The sequence below is a fragment of the Nomascus leucogenys genome, chromosome 15, assembly GCF_006542625.1.
Source record: "Nomascus leucogenys isolate Asia chromosome 15, Asia_NLE_v1, whole genome shotgun sequence".
NCBI lineage: Eukaryota > Metazoa > Chordata > Mammalia > Primates > Hylobatidae > Nomascus > Nomascus leucogenys.
Genome location: NC_044395.1, coordinates 91383050 through 91408507, shown reverse-complemented (window position 1 = coordinate 91408507; position 25458 = coordinate 91383050). Strand labels below are relative to the sequence as shown.

General features: G+C 36.3%; 1 protein-coding gene across 1 annotated transcript in view; it reads left to right on the top strand.

The window, feature by feature from the left end:
• DCDC1 (doublecortin domain containing 1) overlaps window positions 1-25458 on the top strand; it is a 451976-nt gene that overhangs the window by 353795 nt on the left and 72723 nt on the right. The window contains 1 exon segment of the mRNA XM_030829012.1: window positions 22877-23000. Within this exon segment, the coding sequence (XP_030684872.1) occupies window positions 22877-23000 (124 nt within the window).

Below are 25458 nucleotides of genomic sequence, written 5' to 3'. Positions count from 1 at the left end.
TTAAAAATTAGAAGAAACATATTTAATAATAAGGATTTAGTTAAGCAATCTATGGTATTTTGTATAAACTAATTTTTATTGCTACATAATATTTGTACATATTTATGAAGTACATGTGATATTTTATTACAAGCATGAATGGGTAATGATCAAGTCAGAGTGTTTGGGGTGTCCCACTGAGTATTTACTGTTTCTGTGTGTTGGGAACTTTTCAAGTCCTTTCTTCTAGCTATTTTCAAATGCACAATACATTGTTGCTAACTGTAGTTACCCTACTCTGCTATCAAACATTAGAATTTATTCCTTCTATCTAACTATATGTTTGTATCCATTAAGAAAGCTGTGTTCATCCCCCACAATCCCCAACCACACACCTTTTCCAGTTGCTGGTATCATTCTGCTCTCTACCTTCATGAAATCAACATTTTTAGCTCTCACATATGAGTGAGAAAGTGTGATATTTGTCTTTCTGTTCCTGGCTTATTCCACTTATCATAATGACCTCCAGTTCCATCTATGTTGCTGCAAATGACATGACTTCATTTTTTATGGCTAAATAATATTCCATTTTATATATACTCCACATTTTCTTTATTGATTTGTCCACTGATGGAAGCTTAGGTTGATTCCATAGCTTGCTACTGTGAATAATGCTGCAGTAAAGACAGGAGTGTAGGTATCCTTTTGATATACTGATTTCTTTTCCTTTGGATAAATGCCCAGTAGTGGGATGGCTAGATTGTATGGTAGTTCTATTTTTAGCTTTTTTGAGAAATCCCCATACTGTTTTCCCTAATGGCTGTACTAATTTACATTCCCACCAACAGTGTAAAAGAGTTTCTTTTCTCCACATCCTTGCCAGCATCTGTTATTTTTTGTCTTTGTAATAATAGCCATTCTAACTGGGGTGAGATATCTCATTGTAGTTTTGATTTGCATTTCTCTGATGATTAGTGATGTTGAGTATTTTTTCAAATGCCTGTTGGCCATCTGTATGTCTTTTTTTTTTTTAAAGTCTATTCACATTCTTTGCCCACTTTTTCATGGAATTATTTGTCTTTTTACTGTTGAATTGTCTAAGTTCCTTGTATATTCTGGATATCAGCCCCTTGTCAGACAAATAGTTTACAAATATTTTCTCCCATTCAACAGATAGTCTTTTCACTTTGTTGATTGTTTACTTCGCTGTGCAGAAGCTTTTTAGTTTAATATAGTCTATTTGTCTATTTTTGACTTTGCTGCCTGCGCTTTTGGGGTTTTAGCCATAATATCCATAGGCAGAACAAAGTTTTGAAGTGCTTTTTGTATTCTTCTAGCTTTATAGTTTTGGGTCTTACGTTTAAGTTTTCAATTCATCTTGAGTTGATTTTTGTATACAGTGAGAGATAGGTGTCTAATTTCATTCTTCTGCATATGGAGATCCAATTTTCCCAAAACTGATTATTGAAGAGGGTGTCTTTTCACCAATGTTTGTTCTCAGCATCTTTGTCAAAAATCTGTTGGCTGTAAATATGTGGATTTATTTTTAAGTTCTCTTCTCTGCTTCATTGGTCCATTTGTCTGTTTTTATACCAATTCCATGTTATTTTTGTAGCCTTGTAATATATTTTGAAGTCAGGTAGTATGGTGCCTCCAGCTATGTTCTTTTGCTCAGGATTGCTTTGGTTATTTGGAGTCTTTTTTGTTTCCATATGAATTTTAGAATTTTTTTTCTATTTCTGTAAAAAAATGACATTGGCACTTTGATAGGGATTGTATTGAATCTGTAGATTGCTTTTGGCTGTATGGTAATTTTAATGATATTAGTTCTTCTGATCCCTGAACATGGAATGTCTTTCCATTTGTTTGTGTCCCCTTCATTTTCTTTCATCAGTGTATTGTTGTTTTCCTTGTAGAAGTCTTTCACTTTGGTTAAATCTATTCCTAGGTATTTTATTTTATTACTTTGTAGCTATTATAAGTGAGCCTCAATTTCTTTCTCAGCTAGTTCACGTTTGGTATATAGAAATACTACTGATTATTGTATGTTAATTTTGTGTCCTGTAAATTTATTGATTATCTCAGAGGTTTGTTTTCATGGAATCTTTAGTGTTTTTATTTTATAGTTATAAGATTGTTATTATCTGTGAAGAGGGACAGTTTGACATCCTCTTTTCCAGTTTGGATGCCTTTTATTTTTTTCTCTTGCCTGATTGCTCTGTCTAGGACTTCCAGTACTATGTTGAATAAGAATGGTGAGAGTGGGTATCCTTGTCTTGCTCCAGTTCTTAGAGGTAATGTTTTCAGCTTTTCCCCATTCAGTATGTTAGCTGTGGGTTTGTCATATGTTGCCTTTATTGTGTTGAGGTATGTTCTCTCAGTGCCTAGTTTGTTGATAGTTTTTATCATGAAGAAATGTTAATTTTTATCAAATGCTTTTTCTGTGTCTATTGAGATAATCTTACTGTTTTTGTACTTCATTCTCTTGATGTGTTTTATAAAATTTATTGATTTGTATATGTTGAACCATCCTTGCATCCCTGAGATAAATCCCACTTGATTGTGGTGTGTTATCTTTTTAATGTACTGTTGGATTCAGTTTGCTAGTATTTTGTTGAAAATTTTTACATCTAAATTCATCAAGGATATTGGCTTGTAGTTTTCTTTTAGTTGTTGCATCCTTGTCTGGTTTTGGTATTAAGGTAACACTGGCCTTATAGAATGAGCTAGAGAGAATTCCATAGTCTTTATTTTTGGCAGGGAATAGTTTAGAATAGTTTGAAGAGAGCTGGTAAATTCTTCTTTGTAAGTTTGGTAGAATTTGGCCCTGAAGCCATCAGGTCCTGGACTTTTCTTTGCGGAAGACTTTTTGTTACTGATTGAATCTCATTCCTTCTTATTGGTTTCTTCAGGTCTTCTGTTTCTTCCTGATTAAATCTTGGTAGGTTGTAGGCATCCAGGAATTTACCCATTTCCTCTAGGTTTTCCAGTTTGTGAATGTATAGTTATTCATAATAGTCTCTGATGAGCTTTTGTTTTCTGTGGTATCAGTTGTAATGTCTCCATTTTCATTTCTGGGTTTATTTGGGTCTTCTCTCTTTTTTTCTTGATGATTCTAGCTAACAGTTCATTGCTTTTGCTTATCTTTTTGAAAAACCAACTTTTTGTTGATCCTTCATATTATCTTTTATGTGTTTATTTCATTTATTTCTGCTCTGATATTATTTCTTTCCTTCTACTAATTTTGGGATTTTTTTCTTGCTTTTGTAGTCCCTTGAGGTGCTTCGTTAGATTGTTTGAAATCTTTCTTTTTTTTTGATGTAGCTGTTTATTGCCATAAATTTCCCTCTTAGCACTGCTTTTGCTGTATCCGACAGGCTTTGGTGTGTTGTGTTTTGGTTTGCATTTTTTCAAGAACTTTTTTTATTTCTCCTTAATTTCTTCCTTGATCCAATGGTCATTCAGGAGAATGTTTAATTTCTACGTATTTGTACTTTCCAAAGTTCCTCTTGTTATTATCTTCTAGTTTTATTTTATTTTTATTTTGGTCTGAGAAGAGACTTGATATGACTTCAGGTTTTTAAAATATGTTGGGACTTGCTTTGTGTCCTAACAAATGGTCTATCCTGGAGAATGTTCCATGTACTGATGAGAAAAAATGCATATTCTGTAGCTATTGGATGAAGTGTCCTGTAAAAGTCTGTTTAGTCCATTTGGTCTAACATGCAGTTTAAATCCAATGTTTCTTTCTTAATTTTCTATCTACGTGTCCTGTCTATGTTGAGAGTAGGATGTTGATGTATCCAACTGTTACTGTATTACAGTTTATTTCTCCCTTTATGTTTAATATTATTTGGTTCATGTATCTGAATGCTTCCGTGTTGGGTGCATATATGTTTAGAATTGTTATATCCTCTTACTGAATTGATCACTTTATCATTATATAATGACTTTCTTTGTCTCTTTTTATTATTTTACACCAACGTCTGTTTTATCTAAATGTAGCTACTCCTGCTGACATTTGGTTTTCATTTTCAGGGAATCTGCTTTTCTACTCTTTTACTTTCAGACTATATGTGTCTTTATAGATAAAGTGAGTTTATTGTAAGCCACTATATTAGTGTGTTCTTGCATTGCTGTAAAGAAAAGAGGTTTAATTGGTTCATGGTTCCACAGGCTGTAAAGGAAACATGGCAGCATCTGCTTGGCTTCTGGAGATGCCTCAGGAAACTTACAGTCGTAGTGGAAGACAAATAGGGAGCCAGTACTTCACATGGCCAGAGCAGGAGGAAGAGAGAGAGGGGGGAGATGATATATATTTATTTATTTATTTATTTATATTTTTTTTGAGATGGAGTCTCACTCTGTCACCCAGGTTGGAGTGCAGTGGTGCCATCTTGGCCCACTCTAACTTCCACTTCCCTAGTTTAAGTGATTCTCCTGCCTCAGCTTCCTGAGTAGCTGGGATTATAAGTGCACACCACCATACCTAGCTAAATTTTGTATTTTTAGTAGAGATGGGGTTTTGCCATGTTGCCCAGGCTGGTCTCGAACTGCTGACCTCAGGTTCTCCACCCACTTCAGCCTCCGAAAGTACTGGGATTACAGTCATAAACCACCATGCCTGGCTGGTGCTACATACTTTTAAACAAGCAGATGTTGTGAGAACTCTTTATCAAGAGGACAGCACCAAGGGGATGATTTTAAACCATGAGAAACTACCCCTGTGATTCAGTCACCTCCCACCAGGCCCCACCTCCAACATTGGGGATTATAATTGAACATGAGATTTGGGTGGGGACACAGATCCAAACCATATCAGCCACATAGTGTTTGATCATTTTCTTTTAATCCATTTGGCTGGTCTGTATCTTTTAAATGGAAAGTTTAATCTATTTACGTTCAAGGTTATGTTACAATGTGAGGACTTATTTTTGTCAATTTATTAATTCTTTTTTGTTTTCTTTTTTGGTATAGCCTTTGTTTCTTTCTCTTTTATTTTTTCATTGTGGTTTGGTGGTTTTCTATAGTGGTAACATTTTAGTCTTTTCTCTTTCTTATTTATGTGTTTGTTCTACCAGTGGGTTTTATACTTTTGTATGTTTTCATGAGGTAGATATCATCCTCTTGTTTCCAAGTGTAGGATTTTAAGCATTTTTTGTAGGGCTGGTCTAGTGATAACAAATTTTCTCAGCTTTTGCTTATCTGAGAAAGACTTTATTTCTCCTTCATTAATGAAGGATAACTTTTCTGGATATAACATGCGACAGTTTTTTCTTTCAGCATTTTGAATATATTATCTCATTCTCTCCTATAATGTTTCTACTAAGAAACCTGCTGTTAGTCTGCTAGAGGTTTCCTCATAAGTGACTAGATGCTTTTCTCTAGCTGTATTTAGAATTTTCTCTATTATTGACTCTTCCAGTTATACTGTAATATGCAATGGAGAAGACTTTTTTGAATTGCATCTATTTGAGGATCTCTGAGCTTCCTGTACTTGGATGTCTAAATCTCTTGCTGGACTTGAAGATTTCAGCTATCATTTCATTCAATGTGTTTTCTATCCTTTTTGTTTTCTATTTGCCTCCTGGGACACTGAAAATTCAAATATTTGATCACTTTATGGTGTGCCATATGTAACATAGACTTTGTTTTTCTTTTCAAAATTTTTGTTGGATTGGTTATTTCAAAAGGCCTGTTTTTGGCCAGGTGCAGTGGCTCATGCCTGTAATCCCAGCACTTTGGGAGGGTGAGGCAGGTGGATCATGAGGTCAGGAGATCGAGACCATCCTGGCTAACACAGTGAAACCCCATCTCTACTAAAAATACAAAAAATTAGCCGGGCGTGGTGGCGGGCACCTGTAGTCCCAGCTACTCGGGAGGCTGAGGCGGGACAATGGCATGAACCTGGGAAGCAGAGCTTGCAGTGAGCCAAGATCGCACCACTGCACTCCAGCCTGGGTGGCAGAGCAAGACTCCATCTCAAAAGAAAAAAAAAAAAGCACTTGTTTTTAAGTTCAGAAATTCCTTCTTCTGCTTGACATACTCTTGTTGAAGCTCTCAAATGTATTTTTTATGTCATTCAATGGATTATCTCATTCCTAGGATTTGTTTGGTTCTTTTGTAATGATATCTATCTCTTTAATAAATTTCTCATTTATATCTTGAATTATTTTCCTAATTTCTTTGTATTGTTTATCTGTATTTTCTTGTATCTCACTGAGCTTCTTTAGTATCATTATTTTGAATTCTTTCTCTGGCATTTCATAATTTATTTTTCACTAGACTCTTACTGGAGAATTATTGTGTTCTTTTGGAGATGTGATCTTTTCTTGATCTTGGTTTTTTTGTGTGTCTTTATGTTATTGATATCTGCATATCTGGCATAATAGTTGCTTCATCCAATTTTTTGAATTAGCTTTTGTAGATGAGGACTTTTTCATGAAGATGTATTTATGGTGTTGGTTGGGTCAGTAATGTCTGTGATTTCCTCAGTGGATTAGGATGGAGTTGTTAGTTGTGGTGAAATTTTGCTGGGGATGGGGATACCAGGTGGGCCCTTGTGTGTGTGTGTGGGCACCAGCTGTGATGATAGTGGCAGATTGGGTGGGCCCAACCTCAGACCTCTGGAAGAAGTGCTCAGGTGCCAGTGGTGGTGTGCTGTGCTGGGCAATCTCCATGCCCCCAGATGGCATGCTTAGGCACTGGATAAGGAGCTGGGCTGGGCCAACTTGACCTCAGGTCCCCTATGGTGCATGCAGATGCTGGCTATGGTAGGCAGATATGGGGTAATCCCCAGGTCCCTGGTGAAAAGGTTGAGTTGGGGGAAGGATTAGTGACTGTGCTGTGGCCCTGCTACTGGGGAGGGCAGGGTTGCTGTCATTGGCAGAAACCATAGTCAGGCAGCTAGGGAGTGTACACTTTAGCCCCAGATGGTGGCTGCACGTGGAGTAGCTTGTCCTTAGGGCATTAGCAAATGTGTGACAATTCCTCTGTTGGGGGTGGTGGAGTCACTGCCAATGGCTCATGCTTTGGCCTTGGTGGCAACTGCCAGCAGCAGTGGCAGAGTCTGTCCTTGGGGTGCTTGAAAAGGTACATAGTTTTGCTGGTGGGGCAGTGGGGTCACAACTAACAGCTTGCACTTCAGCCCTGGTGGCAGCAGCAAGCCACAGTGGTAGCTGCAAGTGGGAGATGTCAGTGGAGCTCCATGGATTTGTAGATGTAGGGGCTGTTGGACCCCAGGGCAGGATGTAGTCTTGTGGGGACTGGGCCCTCAAAATGGTGCCATGCTGTAGCTGCTTAGGACTTGGGGAACCAGCATGAGCTCTCTCTCTCTGAAGCAATGCTGTTGTGTGGCCTCCAGGCATCTCACTATGTTAGTTTCAGGACCTGCGAGGGTTGAGGCACTTTCCCATGGCTACAATTACAGGAGTCTATTGTGGAAATGTAGATTGCTAGGGATATCTTACTTACCATTTCCCCACACTGGGGATCCTCTCCAGATTCGCATTCTATCCTAATTAAATAGGCTGCCTCATTTCCCTCCTTCCTTGCTTTTGGTGTTTTCTGTCACTTCTCTGTTGAATTCCAGTGTTCTGTCTTAGATAATCTATTAGAAGTGTGATAATCTGCCCACTATTTTGGTTCTTCTTTGTGAAGGAGGCAAATACCAGATACCTCTAGTCAAGTCCCTCCTCTATGAACTTCTATGCAGTTACTAAGAATGATGATTATGAAAAACATAATGCAAATATTATCAGTTTTAAAGAAAATTAGGACATAAAAATTTTAAATGTAGTTTGATTGTAATATTACAGCTTGTTTTAAATAAAAGGAAATGAATGAAAATGACCTCCAAAAAATCTGTAGTAAAAAAGTCTAGCTAAAGAGGAATATGCAAATATGAATTATAAAATTTTCTCTATTTATACATTCTAAACTTACCTCAAAGCAAAGAAGCAATTACTGTTGGAATTTATAACTTATTTTGAAATTATGTATTAGTTTCCTTTGGCTGGTGTAACAAACTGCCGCAAACTTGGTGACTTAAAACAATAAAAATTTATCTTCATAATTCTAGATGCCAGAAATTTAAAAATCAGTAGCATTGAGCCAAAATCAAGTGTCAGTGAGGCCATACTACCTCTGGAGGTTATAGGGAACAATATATTCCTTGCCTCTCAGCTTTTGGTGGCTGCCAGCATCCCTTGGTTTGAGGCCTCATCACTTTAATCTTTGCTTTTGTGATCATATTGCCTTCCCCTCTTTTGTAGGGTCAAAATTCCTTCTGCCTCTCTCTTATAAGGACATTTATGATTAGGTTTAGGGCCTAAACACAGATAATCCAGGAAATCTACCTATTTCAAAATCGTGAACTTAATCATACCCACAAAGTTTAATTTTGCTTCTAAAGTAATATTCATGTTTTAGGAATTAGGGTGTGAGCATCTTTAGAGGGACCATTATTCTACCACAGACTGTAACATATCAACTCTTTGTTTTGTAAATCTTGCAGTGGCTTTGGCCAAAAAAGAATTATTATTTAAGCATAAATAAACTGATTGGCAATGATGGAATTTCAGTACTTAATTTTGAGAAATAATTTTGAGTAGGGGAATTTTGTGATGTCTTGCAAATTATATCACGCAAATGATCTCTTACTTAGAAGTAAAGGAATTTGTGTGTTTATTTATGTTCTCTCACTTTAAAGATTTAAGAATTCAGTAATTTCAAGTATCACTATATGGGGAATTGAGAAGTTAGAATTCATCAGTTAGATTTTAAATGTGCAGACTCGCTCCCTATACATTTCAAGACCCCTAGTAGATGCCTGAAACCACAGAAAATATCAAACCATATATATGTATAATTTGATATATATATTTGATATATATATTTGATATATATAATTTGATATATATACTTGATATATATATAATTTGATATATATATTTGATATAACCACAGATAATATCAAACCATATATATACACACTTTGTTTTTTCTTATATAAACATAAGTTATAAAGTTTAATTTATAAATTATACACAATAAGACAATAGCAATAACTAGTAATAAAATAGAACAATTATAACAATATGCTGTAATAATGGTTATGTGAATGTGGTCTCTTCCTCTCTTTCTCTCTCTCTTTCAACAGGAGTTTTCCCTTTAGTATTTTCAGACTGTGGTTGATCGCTTGTTTCTGAAACTGAAGAAAGCAAAACTGTGATAAAGGGGACTACTGGAGTCCAGGTTAACTTATTCATTCATTGAGTAAATAGCAGAATGTGTCCTATGGGTTAGACACTGTTCTGAGTCCTGGGGAACCAAATTCCCATGTCCTCTCTGTTGACTCTTCAAACCCCTCAGGAAGAATCAGTGGTGCTGTGGTCAGTTCTCTGCAGTACTTTCTACAAAGCCCATGATTACCCTGATCACCTGTGTCACTGGTACTTGTTACATTGGCCCATGCTGCTCACCAAACTGGGACTCCTCAAGGATAGAAACTCTCTCAGTTCCTGGGATCCCTGGCACCAAGCAACATAAATGTAGGTGGTGAAAATGTGTTGGATGGTGTTTCCCAAGGCAGACTTTAGACAAAGCATCCTTGTTATTTCATTACATTTGTGGACTTCCTACTAATATTCATTCTTTTCCCATACCTCAGAGCTCTCATACCTCATCATTTCTTTTCTCTACCTAACTGCTCTTGTCCTTTTCATGTGGGACCTCTGGGGTGTTCTTCTTTGTTTTTCAGTTTCTCGTTCTTATTTCTCATCTGTTTCCTAAGATCTTTGATTGACACAGAACTGAAATGTGACTCACAATAGACTATCTATAGACTTTAAGAGCTGTTTGGGGAAATATTTCTGAATTGGAGATACTTTTGAAAAGCTATCACTCACTTCCTTATAACTTCTAATCTCTTTGGACCTGTTCTGAGTAGAGATGTTTGAAGACTGTCCCACAATTTCCTGGGTAAACACACAGAACCACCTTAGACTAGACAAGTGGGTCCCCTGACCAGATCCCAGGCCCCAGGAGCCTTTACCTCGAAGTGTCTGCCTTGAAATTTTCTAAGATGACTCTGGTGACAAGAATACTTTAAGTCCAGACTGGGATGGTGTGGGTCCCATTCCCATTTTTTCCCTTCAAGGCCCTCTCTGATCCTCTACTCATTGTGGGGTTGGACAGATACCCTGAGAAGCTATAGGTTCAGAGGGTACCCTGATGAGTGGATCATTCTTGCTGGCCAGCACAATATTTCTTTTGTGGTATGGTATGGAGACTGGGCCTCCAGCATGGTACTGACATGGTGACTTTTGGGTGACTCTCACTCATGTCAGATACAGAACAAGTTCAAGGCTCTGAACTTTGGATGATTCACTGCCTATTCTTGAGTTTAAGTTATGTGTGTACACCTATGTGTTGGCTTTCGCCTGTATGTGTTCTGACCATGGCACCACCTCTTGTATATGGCAATCTTGCAGGGAGAATGGCAGCAGGTTTGCTTTATCCTTTGCACTCCTCCGCTGGTGTCCAAGGGACTCACTCACCCTGTCTGCAGGCTCCAAGCCACATGTCTGTTTGGCAGTCCTCTGGAAGTTACCACACCTATCTTTTCTGAGGGCTTTAGAGATTACTGCTCTGAAGCCTGAACAAGCCATTTGGATCTATGTCCTCTCATAGCTCTGATCGACGTGACATGCTGTCCTGTTGATCTTAAGCCATGCAGAAGAAAGGATGAGCATTCTTCGTGCAAATGAGACTCATCATTTCATTCTGCCTATTGGCCCCTGTTCCATTCTCCCCACTTGTGATAGGGGTGGAGATGTGGTTAACATTGGAAGAAACCACATTCTTGAATGCAATGATTGTAGCAGAAAAAGTTCAAATATATATATATATATATATATATATATAATTGGACTTATGTTGGTCTATGATTATGCTATAAAATTCCAAAAAATAATTTTAACATGATTAGAAAACAAATCATCATTCACATTTTCCTACATACTCTGGTAACACTTGTACTTGGTTTTCGTCAGTGAACCCCAGCAATGACCTTTGAGGGAGTCTTTGTAAGCTGGTATTCATGGATGGTGTGACGGATGCTGTGGTGTCATGAGTAATTATGTTAATAGCATTGCATCATGATGTTAAGGAACTGCGCAAAAAGATCTATGCCATGTCAATACAAATTCCAAAGAGTCATGATAGTGGAATTTCTTGAGGGGAGGGATATGAAATTAGTCAGGAACTGCACATTCGATGATAAAGAATACAAAGAGGTGGTTCCTGAACCTGAGATAATGTCTAGAACTTATGAAGAATCTTCACGTGCACCACTTGAGCAATAAACAAATGTGTAAGCATCTCTTCTCTATCCATTAATCACTATACCTCACACAGACCTGTAAGTTTTGGAATGAATTCTAAAATTGTGTTGTTTACATAGACAAGTACCCTACAAAAACTATTTTTGCAAGGCACTGCACACCCTAGGGGTGGCCCTGGAGATTAAAAAAAAAACACATATTTTTAGTGCCAATATTTCTGAAGAGCTAACACTTCCTGCCTATAGGAGTGTTTCTTGAAGAACTTAGAGAAGTCAATGAAAATCAGAAGAAGGAAAAACAGGGCAAGAATTTACGAAAACAGCAATGAGAATTAGGAAGGATATGACTTATTGGTGGCAGAAACACATGAAAATTTCCCAGAAGTAGATAGCAGAAAAAGCAGTAAAATGTTCAGAGGAAGTGCACAGGAAAATGTAAAAGACTGGGGACAATGAAAAAACCAAGATTATACTAGAAAGTGTGTTAAGCTAAGCTGCTGTGGCAAAGAGACTCCAAAACATTTAGGCTTACCCTGAAGCTCATTTCTGTTTGCTTGATAGTTTATAGATACGTAGTGCTACAGAGCTGGTAGGTGGCTCTGCCATTCTTATCGTGTGGCTCCCACCTATGGCTCTAAAGCAGTTAGTCCAGCTCTTATAATCTCCCAGTCAGTGGGATGGAGAAGAGGGACTAGTGGAGTACATGTCCAGTTGCTTTAAGGGTAAGGTCTGTGAGTGGTGCCCATCATATCCACTTACAACCTATCTGGCCAGAACTTTGATACATGGCTACACCTAAATGCAAAGAAATCTTGTAATAGCTGGGTAGCCATGTACCCAGCTAAAAGTCTATTACTACTGAAGGAAGAGAAAATTGATTTGGGGGATTAACTGTTTCTGTCTGATATGGACAAATAGAGGCAATTAGCCCTTTAAGCAAAATTAGTTGACATAACTGAGGCCAGGAAATGACCAGTTGCAGATATGAATCGCTCTCTCTTCTAGCTCGAACTCTGTCTTTACTCAAAGAATCATAAGTTTGGGAGTTATATAATATCAAAAGATTATTCTTCCTTGGTTTCTTGAAATGGCACCTCTCTTCTTCCCCTTCACCTCAAATTGTTCTCCTTGTATACAACATTCATGCATCCTTCCAGGATTATTTTCCCTATGGTTTCTTTCTATAAATAGCTGATATTATCTTATTTCCTTTTAGACTACATGTTATAACTCTTGTTGAAAGTGCTGTTTCATTTTTTTTATTAGATTATGTCTTGTTTTTTAAAAAATTGACAGCCCTCTGAGCTTCTTCCTAAATGATAAAACTTTCCTAAGAGACGAAGTCATCTCAAAACTTCTTTTGTATTCCCTGTAATGTCTAGCGTGGTGCTGGGGAGAGACAGCAAGTGCTCAAGAGACAGCATTCATTTATCTTGCTTTCATTTAAATAAATATGGAAACTTTAGGGAGTTTATTCACCAAATATCTGAGACATCAAAGCTAACCTACCTATCAAGCCCAGATAGGTGATGAATGCAACAGATTCAAGAACTCCAGGATCACGTGTGGTTCCATCATAAGCAGGTATTGTTGAAGAAGGGATGGTTTTTTGTTTACAAATCTTGCACTTTGTAGAGACTACTGAGTTGCAAAGAGAGCTTTGCTTTTACACCAAGTATGAAACTCTGACTATGGGAGATAATGATAGGTTTTTAGTGCTGAATATAAATTACTCCTATGTATCCAGAATCTAAATAACCAGGAAGCTCAACCAACTAGAAAAACAAAACAAAATAGCAGGTAAAAGACTTATGTTAAAAGCTAACTTCCAAGAGATGTCAGGATTGGCTTTGTATCCATTTGTATATCCATTTATTTTTCTAGACTAAATATATATGTACTACTGGCAATTATTATTAATGTACCATATGTTTCCACCATATTTAATAATTAATCTTTTAAAAATAACTTTAGATTGTGTTAAGGTGCTTAAAGAAAATCAGTTGAGAGGGATATAATATAACATTATGGAAATTATGATGAAATAAATATTCTTTCCAGTGTCACTGTTGAAATGATTTCTTATTCTTAGAAACTCCCAGCTATACAAGATGGATTATGATCATAGCATAGCATTCTCCTTCTTAGCCCTTAATTGCCATTAAAGTCCAGTTCCTGTTTTAAATAATTTGCTAGTTATCAAATTAATGTAAAGAGATAGGGCAAAGGGGCATGAATATACAATAAGGCAGATGAACAAATTTCAACTGTATTTATTAGTTTATACAAAATATTCCAGAAAAAAGTAGAATAATGTTTAATTTACAAAAATTACTTGATCTTTGTAAATTTTGGCTTGCAAATTAATAATGCTGCAGTCTTTAGTGTGTTGTTTCTTTTAGGATGAAGTTACTTAAAATTTAAATCCTAAAATAATTGTTTACATAAAATATTAATTTATCTTTAATATTCACTGTAAGTTGCATAATAAAAATGGGCTAAAATATTTCATACAGTGATACTGGTTAAAAACTAGAGAGTAATATTTGATGTATTCAGGTTTCAGCTGTGCATCTAACCTTTTAACCCTTATGCGGTGTTTAAGACCAGCTTGTGCATATAGTTCCAAATTTGGAGTGATTTGTTCCCTGTCTAGAGTACTAGAACCTTAGAAAACTTCAAAACTGTTCAAATCCACGGGATTTTGATGGGATATTTTCAAATTCCATCAAAGTAAGTTATTATTACTATTAATTTTTGCAATCTATGTATTTATTTTTCTTATCCTTTTTCTCAGAGATGGAGTACTTAAATTCAGTCTTATAAACCAGATCCTATCAAAATTAATGCACAAAATATGTTATTGTACCTGTATGAATAATATCCTGTTCACTGTTTCTACGGAAACATACCATTTTAAATTCATTATAAATACATTCTAAGTGCTATTATCTTGTTGCTTAGGTAATCCTAAAAACTGAAAAGTGGTCAGCAAAATAAATAGCACCTTGTGTAAAGCAAAACGTTAAAGCATTTCTTTAACAGTAGTGGGATGTGAATCTGATCATTTTAACCCTCATGTTTGTTAGACACTGCTTATTTGAGCTGAAATTTGCTGGAATATCTGTTATATACTGTACCAGATCCAAATGATATATTGTCTAATTTTATTACTATGTTCATTACCTTATTGGAAACAATATAACTTTGTCCTGATAGAATATGAAAAAGACTATTTCTTTTCAACTAGAACACATTTAGATTTGTTTTTGTTTTACTATTGATTTCCAGGAGTGCTAAATAATATCTTTTTGTTACAATGTATACAGACTTGCACAAATTTTCATAGTTGTAGTTCCATTAAAGGCACTGGACTCCAAAAAATTATCTAAAGTGTTTTGTTTTCTATTACTTTAAAAGATTAATTGAATAAAGCATTGTGGTGGATATGTGGCTCCATTAATCATACTGAAGTTGATATGTTTAATTCTGGATTTTGTTTTTGAGAGAGGAGATAACTGTCAATCAAATATTGAACAGAGACCCTAGTTTTTTTCTTTTAAGTTCAAATAAATCTGGGAGGAAACTGCAACTTTGTTCATACTCCTATCCATGGAAGTAGATACTCATAAAGTATCATAAATAGAATTTTGCCTTTAATGGGAAGGCAAAGCTAATAAAGACATTATATTAAATAAATAAAATTGCCTTTGAAGCTTATTTGGCTGCCTTGTGGGCTGTGTGTATACATGAGTGTTTTCAAGTAGGTCCTTCCAAAGCCTGAGATGTTTTGTTTTATATAATGTTTCTATCAGAAATACCAATTGTTCAAGAACACCCCTATCCACACTGAAGAAAAAAATGGAAATATTAAATGAAGCAAGTTCTCCAGGGGAGTAGGAAAAGGCTGCCTGCAAGCATTGCATGAATCACTGTCTCCACCTAGTGCTAGCTTTTAAGAATTAGGATTCCAGAGAACTTACTGATGCTGTAAAGTTTTAATTTGTGTTGTACACGTGTTGTCATTACAGCTGGGCCAGCTAGTGCCATTACAGTTAAGGGTCTGTCAGCTTTTCATTTATAAAGCAGAACATTAAGAGGTCTATTGCTTTCACATAAAAGGTCATGCTGTGTCAGAACTCTGCAGTCTAATAGCCTTTGCTCTATGTTAGTGTTTATTGACAGTGTAAGTTGAACATGGCCGGCTCATTTTAAAGACACCCTGATGGGCTTAAGTTACATAGGCACTGCAACCAGATAACGAAAAACTGTAGAAGTAAACTAAGATGTGATTTTATATCCATACAAGTATGCTTATATAAGATATATACATATGGTTGTTCTATTATATATTTATACTTGAAGACTAAATTTCATCCCCAACACCCAACTTCTTGGTTGAGAAATAATTTAGATTGAACTTAGACTCTTTTATGGTATACTACCTGAGAGTATGATCAGATAGAGATTTAGATTGCTCCTCACCTGTGTCTTTTGGTGCTTCAATTCAAGTTTCCCAGTAAACAGTAGCCTGAAGAAGTTTATATGCTAAGGTTTATTAGGAAGTGCAATCCCAGGCCAGCAAAAGCAAAAGAAAAATGAAAGCAGGGAAGGGAAGGAGGGAAATAAAGTACCAGGTGGAGTGTGATGGATTTGGCCATAGCTTCAAAAGTAAACTCACTTGGAACACCTTTCATCCAGGTTTGTAGAATCCATATATCTTGGGAAGGAAAGGAAAGGGATTTATTTATTGATTCCTCTTGTCCCTAGGTTCTAATTAGTCAAAGTTTGCCCCAAGATGCATTGAGTCCCCCTCACTTCTGGATTATATTACTGATCCTCTGAGGGCCTTTTAGGCAGTCACTGGGGAAGCCAGAGCTCATGCCTTGTGGGACAATATTTTATCGGAGACAGGAAGTGGTGGAATGACTGGTCGGCTCCAAGAAATGGAGCACTCCAGTAGTTCAGTGGGTATGAAGGAACACTCCATACCCATGAGTACTCCATGGTTCAGTGGGTATGAAGGAAGCTGTGCCAAAGCCTGGCCCTCTCTCTGGGAGTGAATAAGAGAATCAGTGCTGGTAGAAGATGAAGTGACTACAGTGGTGGCCTAAGATCTTCACTGAACATGTGAACAGGGAGGAGAATGGGGCTGAGCAAATTTGGAGAGGCACGTAAACCAGGCCCAGTACAGTCCACCTCTTAGGCTATTCAGATCCACTTACAGCTCTAACAATATCCCTGTCTTATAGGCAAATAAGATGCCCTCAATTCTGCCTCAAGGGGTTGAGGTTATAGTTAAGTACTTCAATGTGGTCATCTGTTGCAGTCTCCTAAAATGACTCAAAAAGGGTTTGCAAATCAAGCCTCAACCTTCACTGCTGCAGTTGGTCCTAAGACTCTGATTGGTAGGCATCAACTTCCTCCTCTTCCGTCAATTTTAGATTTCTCGTATTCTTGGCCAGTGCTTTGACTAGTGTGAGTTACTTTACCCAGGACTTTATCCTGGAGAAGTCTCAGCCCTTAATGTATTTGCCCATACTAGACTATGACTGATGCAGTTCCCCCTTTCCTCTATTCATGGGCATAGAAGCACTACCAAATGTCCCCAAGGTCCCCTGGGTTTCAGACCTTTGCCTCCACTATGTAGGGGCAAATTTCAGTCCTCATGGCAATGAAGATCAATTCTCCAATCACTCCCCAGGTCAGTGGAAGACTTACTGCTCCATTGGTAGAAGTGTTACCACAGTGAAAATCAGTACCCAGCAAAGCCTAAGGTTTTAGAAATAGGAATACAGATTCTCAAGTAGCTTTTTGAAAGTGATGGCAAGAAGGGCCAGTCCTCCCTCTGCCACTGGTTTCTGAACCCATATATTCTAGCTGTTAAGGACACACCACCATATAATGCTGGGATTATTGCACATACTGATCCTTTAGGATAACACCCCAACCTTACCAGTGTTTCCCCAAGCTGGAGACTTAGTTCAGACTTCAGGGCCATTCTTTCATTCTCTAATGCCAACTGCTTCTGGGAGATAATGTACAATGTAAAATAGGTGAATCCTGTGGTTCACTATTGCACCTCCTTTGCCATAAAATGGGTCTCTTAATCTGAGACAATGTTGTGTGTGATATCAGGTCAATAGATAAACATTCTGATGGGGGCACTTTGGGCATCCTGTCCGCTTGGTTGTTGAGAACCTCTTCTGTGATAGATGCTCTGTGGTGGGCATTTACATGAGAAATAAAAATTCACAAGCTTTATACCCTCCCCATAGATCCATCTACACACTTTTTCCTCAAAATTCCATTTCCCTGATCTTCCAGTTTTGTCTTCTTGAGGCTTCTGATCAGCAGGTGAAATCATTAATAATGTATATCCACACCTCTGGTTACCTATACTTTCTATAAAGTGGATGATCAAGTATTCCACTCACAGCTCAACCTAATGGGACGATTTCTCACCGCTGTGCTTCAGGGACACACCCAAGTGGGACTATAAATGTAACAGCAGTGCACTGTGACCAGCACTAACACATCACACTGACCTCTTTGTGAACCAGGCTTGAGTTCTTCTGCCATTAAGTGAAATAGTCATAGAGAAACTCTCTTCGGGCCATAGGTGTAAGTTAAGGGAGAAGAATCAGTGCAAAAACCTGGATTTGCTTGAGCCTGATCCTAAATATATCACTTCCATTGTACAATATAGGATGCCATTGCATCTGTCTTACCACATGTCATGAAGGATATTACCACACCCAGCTCATGATGTGTGGCTCAGTTTTCATAGTCACTTCACCATGCATGTCCCAGTTCTTAGTCTCAAAGGCAGTGTTTCAATATACCAGGGATTGTTTTTCAAAAACACAGTTGTTTTATGTTGCAAAGAGGATGATCTTGCTCAACAATCTTAGGACCAACACTGCACCTCTCTTACTGGGCTTACCAGAGACTTAACACAGAATCCTTTATCACCTCAGATAGCTTTAGTACGATTGGGTCTGCCAGGTCAGAAGGAGGAAATACCCTTTGTCAGATGCTTCTGTTAGTTCAGGTAGGTTTTAAGAAAAGACCTTTGACATCGGTAATGTGAAAACCCTGATGAGGCAGTTTCATTGGAGTTTCAGAGATGAAAATCTAATAGGAATTGGTTTAGGAGAGAAAGGGAAGAGAATGAAAAAGGAGATGAGTCTTTTAAGGACTTTGCTGCAAAGGGACACACAGAAATAAGGCAATAACTAGTCATGGATGTGGGTGTAGAGAGGGTTCTTTTTTTCGTGTCAGATTGTCAGACATTATGCAGATGGAATGATGCAGAAGGGAAGGAAAATTAACAGCAGAAAGCAGGAACAAAGTCCTAGATGAGGGAGGATAAGGGTCCAAGGCACAAGCGCAAGTATTGGCCTTCAATCAGAGAACAGACAGCTCTGCTATAGTGGAGGGCAGGAGGGCAGGCAGAGTGTGTGGGTACAGAGGCAGGGAGCTGGGCAGATTTGCTGGTGGGAGGATGAGGAAAGTCTTCTGACCACTTCTATTTTCTCAGTGAAATAAGAAGGGCTCCAGCAGACATTGAGAAATGGGCAGTGGGAAGTGAGAGGTTTGATGAGAAAGAAGTCATGTGCTCCTCAGGGGTTGGAGTCAATGGGATGGAGGAATGCAGTGAGATGGCCCAGCAGTGCTAAGCATCCACTTGAGGTTGGTTATAAATTTAAAAGAGTAGTTGTCAACACTACCCGATCTCATGTTCCCTCTTTATAAAAAATATATTTTAATGACTTTATTATCCTAAAATAAAATTTATAGTTAAGATAACCTACCCACTAATGTAATTTTAAAGAAATGCTTGACCAGTAATAATTATGGAAATAAAAGAAAAATAACTTTAAAGTAAAAGTAATATATATTATAATATAAATTCTCAGCACAGCTATTCTGGACAACGTTAAGTTTGCAGATACTTGCTCCTATGCGTAGAATGAACTGGATATGTGAACTATAAATACCAAAGGATACAACTATGTTGTATTGGTGACTCAAATACCATAAATGGTAATGCTATCAATGATGTGATTTTACCAAAATAGTGAACAACATAAAAAAAATCAAAGCTTCCCTACTTAAGATATTGGAGGGAGCTGAATTTCTATAAAATTCAGTGTGTATCAAAAAGTACTTTAGGCTGGGCATGGTGGCTCATGCCTATAATCCTTGCACTTTGGGAGGCCAAGGTGGGAGAATTACTTGAGGCCAAGACTTTGAAACCAGCATGGGCAACATAGCTACACCCTATCTCAATAAAAAAAAAATGGTGTTATTTTGTAAAATATAGTTTGGTTTTAGACTCCAATTTTCCCCAACATGAATGCTCAGAGGGAAATTTGAAAGTCTGTGAGATGCAGGACAAACTTTCCCATATTCTGAAGGATATTTGGTATTCTTGGTCTCCTGCCAGTTAGATGACAGTAGTGTCATCTAATCGTTGTGACAACCATTGAGTCAATGTGATCCGATCATTTGTAGCAATTTCATTCACGGTTGTTTGTGTTTTTCTCCAACCACTGATCAACTCTTCAAGTATAGGCTTTGAGTTGGACTTAACCAGAGTTGTTTTATTTTATTTTTTTTTTTAAAGTGAATACAGAGAAGGAGAAGGGGCAATGGGTTGAGGGCAAGCACAAGACAGTGGCTATGATGCTGGACCATGAATCTTAACTGAGTACAAAGGGAAGAGCCTACCTGGCAGGGAGGTTATGGAGTATGAAGAGGTGATCAATGCAGTGGCTTGGATAATCTGGAAGAATTGAGGAATTACTGGAGTATGGATACTTAAATACATGAACTAGAGAAAAAGGAGGTGGTGGTGAAAGGGTGGTGGTGTTGAAAATAGGATTTTGAAAGTGGTGTAGTTATTTGTATTGATCAGTTTGAGGTTGTGTTCATGGGAAGGGTAGGCTGATATTTGAAAAGGGATTAAAGTCTTGGGAGGCCCTGAGAGGCCAGGGTGGATTGTCTACTCAGATAATGAAAAGATGTTGGATAATTACAGGAGCAGAGGTAGAGAGAACAAAAGTAAGCCAGGATAGTAAACTCTTCAATAAATGAGAAGAGAGGATATAGGAGAACTGATATAAATGCAACCAGGAAGTAAAGTAGGTGTTATGGTCTATTGATATGTGCTTCAGAGTGACTGGGGATCTTTGGAAGTGGATGGAGTAACAATAAACTAGATATGGCTATGAGAAACAAGAAAGCAAGCTTTTATATCTCCAGGCCCAGAAGATATTGACATGTGAATGAGAAAACTACAAGAAAGGTTTTCAAAAGAAGCAGGTTCTTGGAGGACCACGTATTCCAAAAGATAAAATAAAATTGGTATGATTTAAATATATGTGTTCCTGTCACTTTCACCTGCAGTTGTAGGAGCTTACCACTTTCTGAAGTTGTTCGCTAATATTCCAATAACTCAAATATGTTGTCTGAATTAATGAACTTTCCATTTCGCTTTAGACTTCAGTTTGGGTTGCTGGGTATTTGTTGTCTTGTATGTAGCCAACATGCTATGAAACAAGACATATAAAAAGCATTGCTCAGATAATGAATTCGTGATTTTACAAAGCAAAGAAGAGAAACACAAGGCCAAGTACTATGGATGGATCTGATGGGCCCAAGGGATCTCAGAAAATTTGCAGGCTCAGATGACCATCACGTGCACTGGAAAATTATGGGCAATGCACTGCTCCTGCATTCTCATTCATTAATCAGTGATATATTAGTAAATGTCCATCATTTCATTTCTAGGACCAGTATTTCTTAGCTATTATAATTATGTTCTTGCCACAATGTTACATTTTATTGGCTAATACTGATTTAGGAATTTTACATCTTTAATTATAAATACAATTGCTGTATCACTTCTTAAATTACCACTGATTAACTTTATTATGAAGCTTATCTCCCCTTCATGGGATGAATTAACTAGTTTTCTGTATTTTTATGGTTTAAAGTATTTTATATACATGAAAAGATCTGTCCCATGTTCTGCAAAGATATATGATCAGGAGCTCGTTTTTAGTATTTTCTATTTCAAATCTGTGAGGTTTTTTCCCAGAAACTCATTTATTCATTAGAATTGTTGTATTTATTAATATATATATGCATAATATACTCTTACTTTGCATTTTGTTGATGTTAAATATTTAGCTCAATTTTCCTGTTTGGTTTATCTTACATTCTTATTCATCTAGATTTATTTGCAATAGATTTGCTATTATATTTTTTATTTCAAAGACATATTTTGGGGGTTGTTTCTACTTTTTGCCTACTATTAATAAGGTGCTGCTGTGAACTTTCATGCACAAGTATTGTTTGAATATGTACTTTCAAATCTTTTGAGTTTATACACCTAAGTATGGGATTGCTGGGTCACGTGGCATTCTAATATTTGACTTTCTGAGGAACTGCCCGACTGAAAAACACTTCTTTGGACCATTCTGCTGAGGGCCTACTTTCCAAGTTATTGATTTCTATTTGAACCTTTATTATAATTTCCCTTCACCTATTTTTCCTTAGGACAATTTTATATTTCAAAAATAATAATTTGAATTGAATGCTTTATTAATTTCCCTTCTCTACTTAGCTTTTAATAAATTAGCACTTAATATTATAAATTTATCTTTGGATATAATTCTACATGTATCCTGTAAGGTTTCAAGTATGTTATTTCATTGCTTACTAAATATCTACTGATCACATTTTTCCCCCTATCTGGTATGATAGAGTTTTAGGGGAGAAATGTGTGTTTACTTATAATTAATATATAATTAATATAATACTTATGATAAATATAATATATATAATGTAATTAATATAATTACTATATAATTAATATATGTGGTTGAAATTGTAAAATTGCATTTATATCTGATTTTATTTTCTCATTTGTCACAATATATGACTTATTCCATTTTTATTTTAAAACTATATTAAAGTTTACTTTGTGTATTGTGGCAAATATTACAAATATTCCATGAATTGTTGAGAAAGATATATTCTCTATTAGCATGTTACAGTGTATATAAATACTTACATTTATTAGTTATAGCAGTCAGATATTTTATGTTTTTATTTATTACTTTAAAAAATTTATCTGGTACTTTGCAATCTGTTGGTCTTTTAATAATGTATCCCACAATAATTGTATGTCAGCTAACTTCTCTTTTACTGTCTAAAGTTTTGCTTGATTTTTATGTTAATAATGTTATTTATGTCATTGTTATTATAAAAGGACTGTTATTCTACTTTACTTTTTGCCTCAAATACAGTCTAGCAATAACATTGCGAATTTTGCTTTAATGCTTTCCTGATTTTAAAATTTATTATTTTTTAGTAAGTTACTCTCATTTGTGTCTCTTTACACAGCAAATTTTCAGATTTGGGCTTTTAATTCAAACTGAGTTTTTGCCTAGTATACAGTAAGTACTCAGTGAATAAAATGAATATTTTAAAGTGATATTTAACCTTGCTAAATTTCTTATTTTTTATCTTTTGTTTTATATGGGCCATAAAACATGAAGGAACCAGTAAGCCAGGCCAGTGGAAACACTCTAGAGTTGAAAATCCTCTGTGAAACAAGCTTACCTACATGTGGCCTGTCCTTCCCAGCGGCCAACTTAATGAGGTTGTGTTGCTTAGCTTAAGAGATGGTCATTGAGACTTACTTTAAGGCCCAGTTGTGTGGTCAAATTCCTGACAACTTCCATATAGCTTTTGAATTGCAGCTGTTAGGTGCAAGATACCAAACTTGCTAATTCTGTTGTTCTATCAATTAATTAGAAAGATGTGTTTAAGTCTCCCATTATGGAGATGAACTTATCTATTTTTTCTTGTAATCTGTCAAATATTGCTTCATATATTTTGAGATTTAATTCTTAGGCACACACGTGTTCAAAATATTATATCTCCCTGGTGAATTGAAACTTCTGTTTATTGCGGCACTATTCACAATAGCAAAGAGTTGGAACCAACCCAAATGTCCAACAACGATAGACTGGATTAAGAAAATGTGGCACATATACACCATGGAATACTATGCAGCCATAAAAAATGATGAGTTCGTGTCCTTTGTAGGGACATGGATGAAACTGGAAAACATCATTCTCAGTAAACTATCGCAAGGACAAAAAACCAAACACTGCATGTTCTCACTCATAGGTGGGAATTGAACAATGAGAACTCATGGACACAGGAAGGGGAACATCACACTCGGGGGACTGTTGTGGGGTGGGGGGAGGGGGGAGGGACAGCATTAGGAGATACACCTAATGCTAAATGACGAGTTAATGGGTGCAGGAAATCAACATGGCACATGGATACATATGTAACAAACCTGCACATTGTGCACATGTACCCTAAAACCCTAAAGTATAATAAAAAAAAAAAAAAAAAACAAAAAAAAACAAAAAAAAAAAAAAAAAGAAACTTCTATTATTATGTAGAAACTGTCACTAGCTCTAGTAAAAGCCTCATTTATCCAATACTAATAGAAACGTTCCAACTTTCTTTTGGTTATTATTTTGCTAGTATATCTTCTTTCTACCCTTTCCTTTCTGTGTTTATATGTTCTTCTGTTTTAGAGGGGCTCCCAGTAATCAGCATATAGTTCATTTAAAAATTTTATCTGGCAATTTTTGTCTGTAGTCTAAAGTATTTAGTCTTTTCTATGTGTTGCAATTACAGGTGTGAATTGTATTTGGATTATTATGTGCTTTCTATTTGTCCTGGCTTTTCTGTTTTCTCACCCCATTCTTGTGTTCTTTTAGACCAATTTTTTTTTCTCATTACATTTTCCCCATCAACTAGTTTCGAAATTATACCCTCTATTCTTATTCTGTTTATTTCTGAGCATTTTGGCTTGCATACCTAAATGATCAAAGTTTAAAGTTAACAAATATATTAATTTGTTACTTTCTTCTCTCAATCCAATCATATGATTTGTGACTTATATGCTATTATTGTAATATAGTATAATTTTATCTTTTAATAATTTTCCTTTAGTTCACGTTGTGTGTAGTCAATATATATTTAGAGTTATCCCCAATTTTTCATCTTTCTGGTTATAATTTCTTCTTATGTTCCAGTCCTTCCACCTGGGCTGCTTTCTTTTAGCTGAATACAACCTTCTTTTAGTTATTGGTAGCAAGCTCTTCTCATTTTTACTTATCTGAAAATGTCTTTATTTTGCCCTTATTCATGTAAGATATTTTCACAGAGCAAAGCAAATACATCATCACTGACTTCTACTTTCCATTGTTGTTATGGAGCGGTCAGCTATCATTCTAAATGTATTCCCATGTAGGTATCTAACTTTTTCCTCCGGTTGGTTTTAATATCTTCTCTCTGGTATTCTACAGTTTCAGCACAATCTGGGAGAAGGTTTCTTTTTAATTATCATCCTTCAGATTCTAAGATTCTTTGGGGTTCTTGAATCTGTGGATTGGCATCTTGCAGAATTTCTGGAAAATTATCACCTATCAACTCTTCAAATATTTTCTCTCTTATATTCTCCCACTCCCTTATTTTTTCTTTAAAAATTTATTTATAATTATTATGGACACATCGTAGTTATACATAATTTATGAGATACATGCGATGTTTTGATACAGGCATATCTTGTAGTGTGTAATGATAAAATCAGGGTAATTAGAGTATCCATCACCTCAAGCATTTATCATTTCTGTTTTAGGAACATTCCATTTCTACGATTTTGGTTATTTAAAAATATACAGTAAATTGCTGTTTAGTCATTCTATCATGCTACTGACTACTAGATCTTATTCATTCTATCTAAACTGTAGTTTTGTACCTATTAAACAACCTCTCTTAATTCCCTCCTCCCCACTACCTTTCCCAGCCTCTAGCAACCATCATTCTAGTCTTTATCTCCATGAGTTAAATTTTATTTATTTTTTTGCTCCTATGTATGAGTGAAAACATGCAATATTTGTCTTTTTGTGCTTGGCTTATTTTACTTAACAAAATATCCTCCAGTTCCATCTGTGCTGTTACAAATGACAGGATTATATTCTTTTTTTATGGCTGAAATACTTCACTGTGTATACATACATTTTCTTTATCCA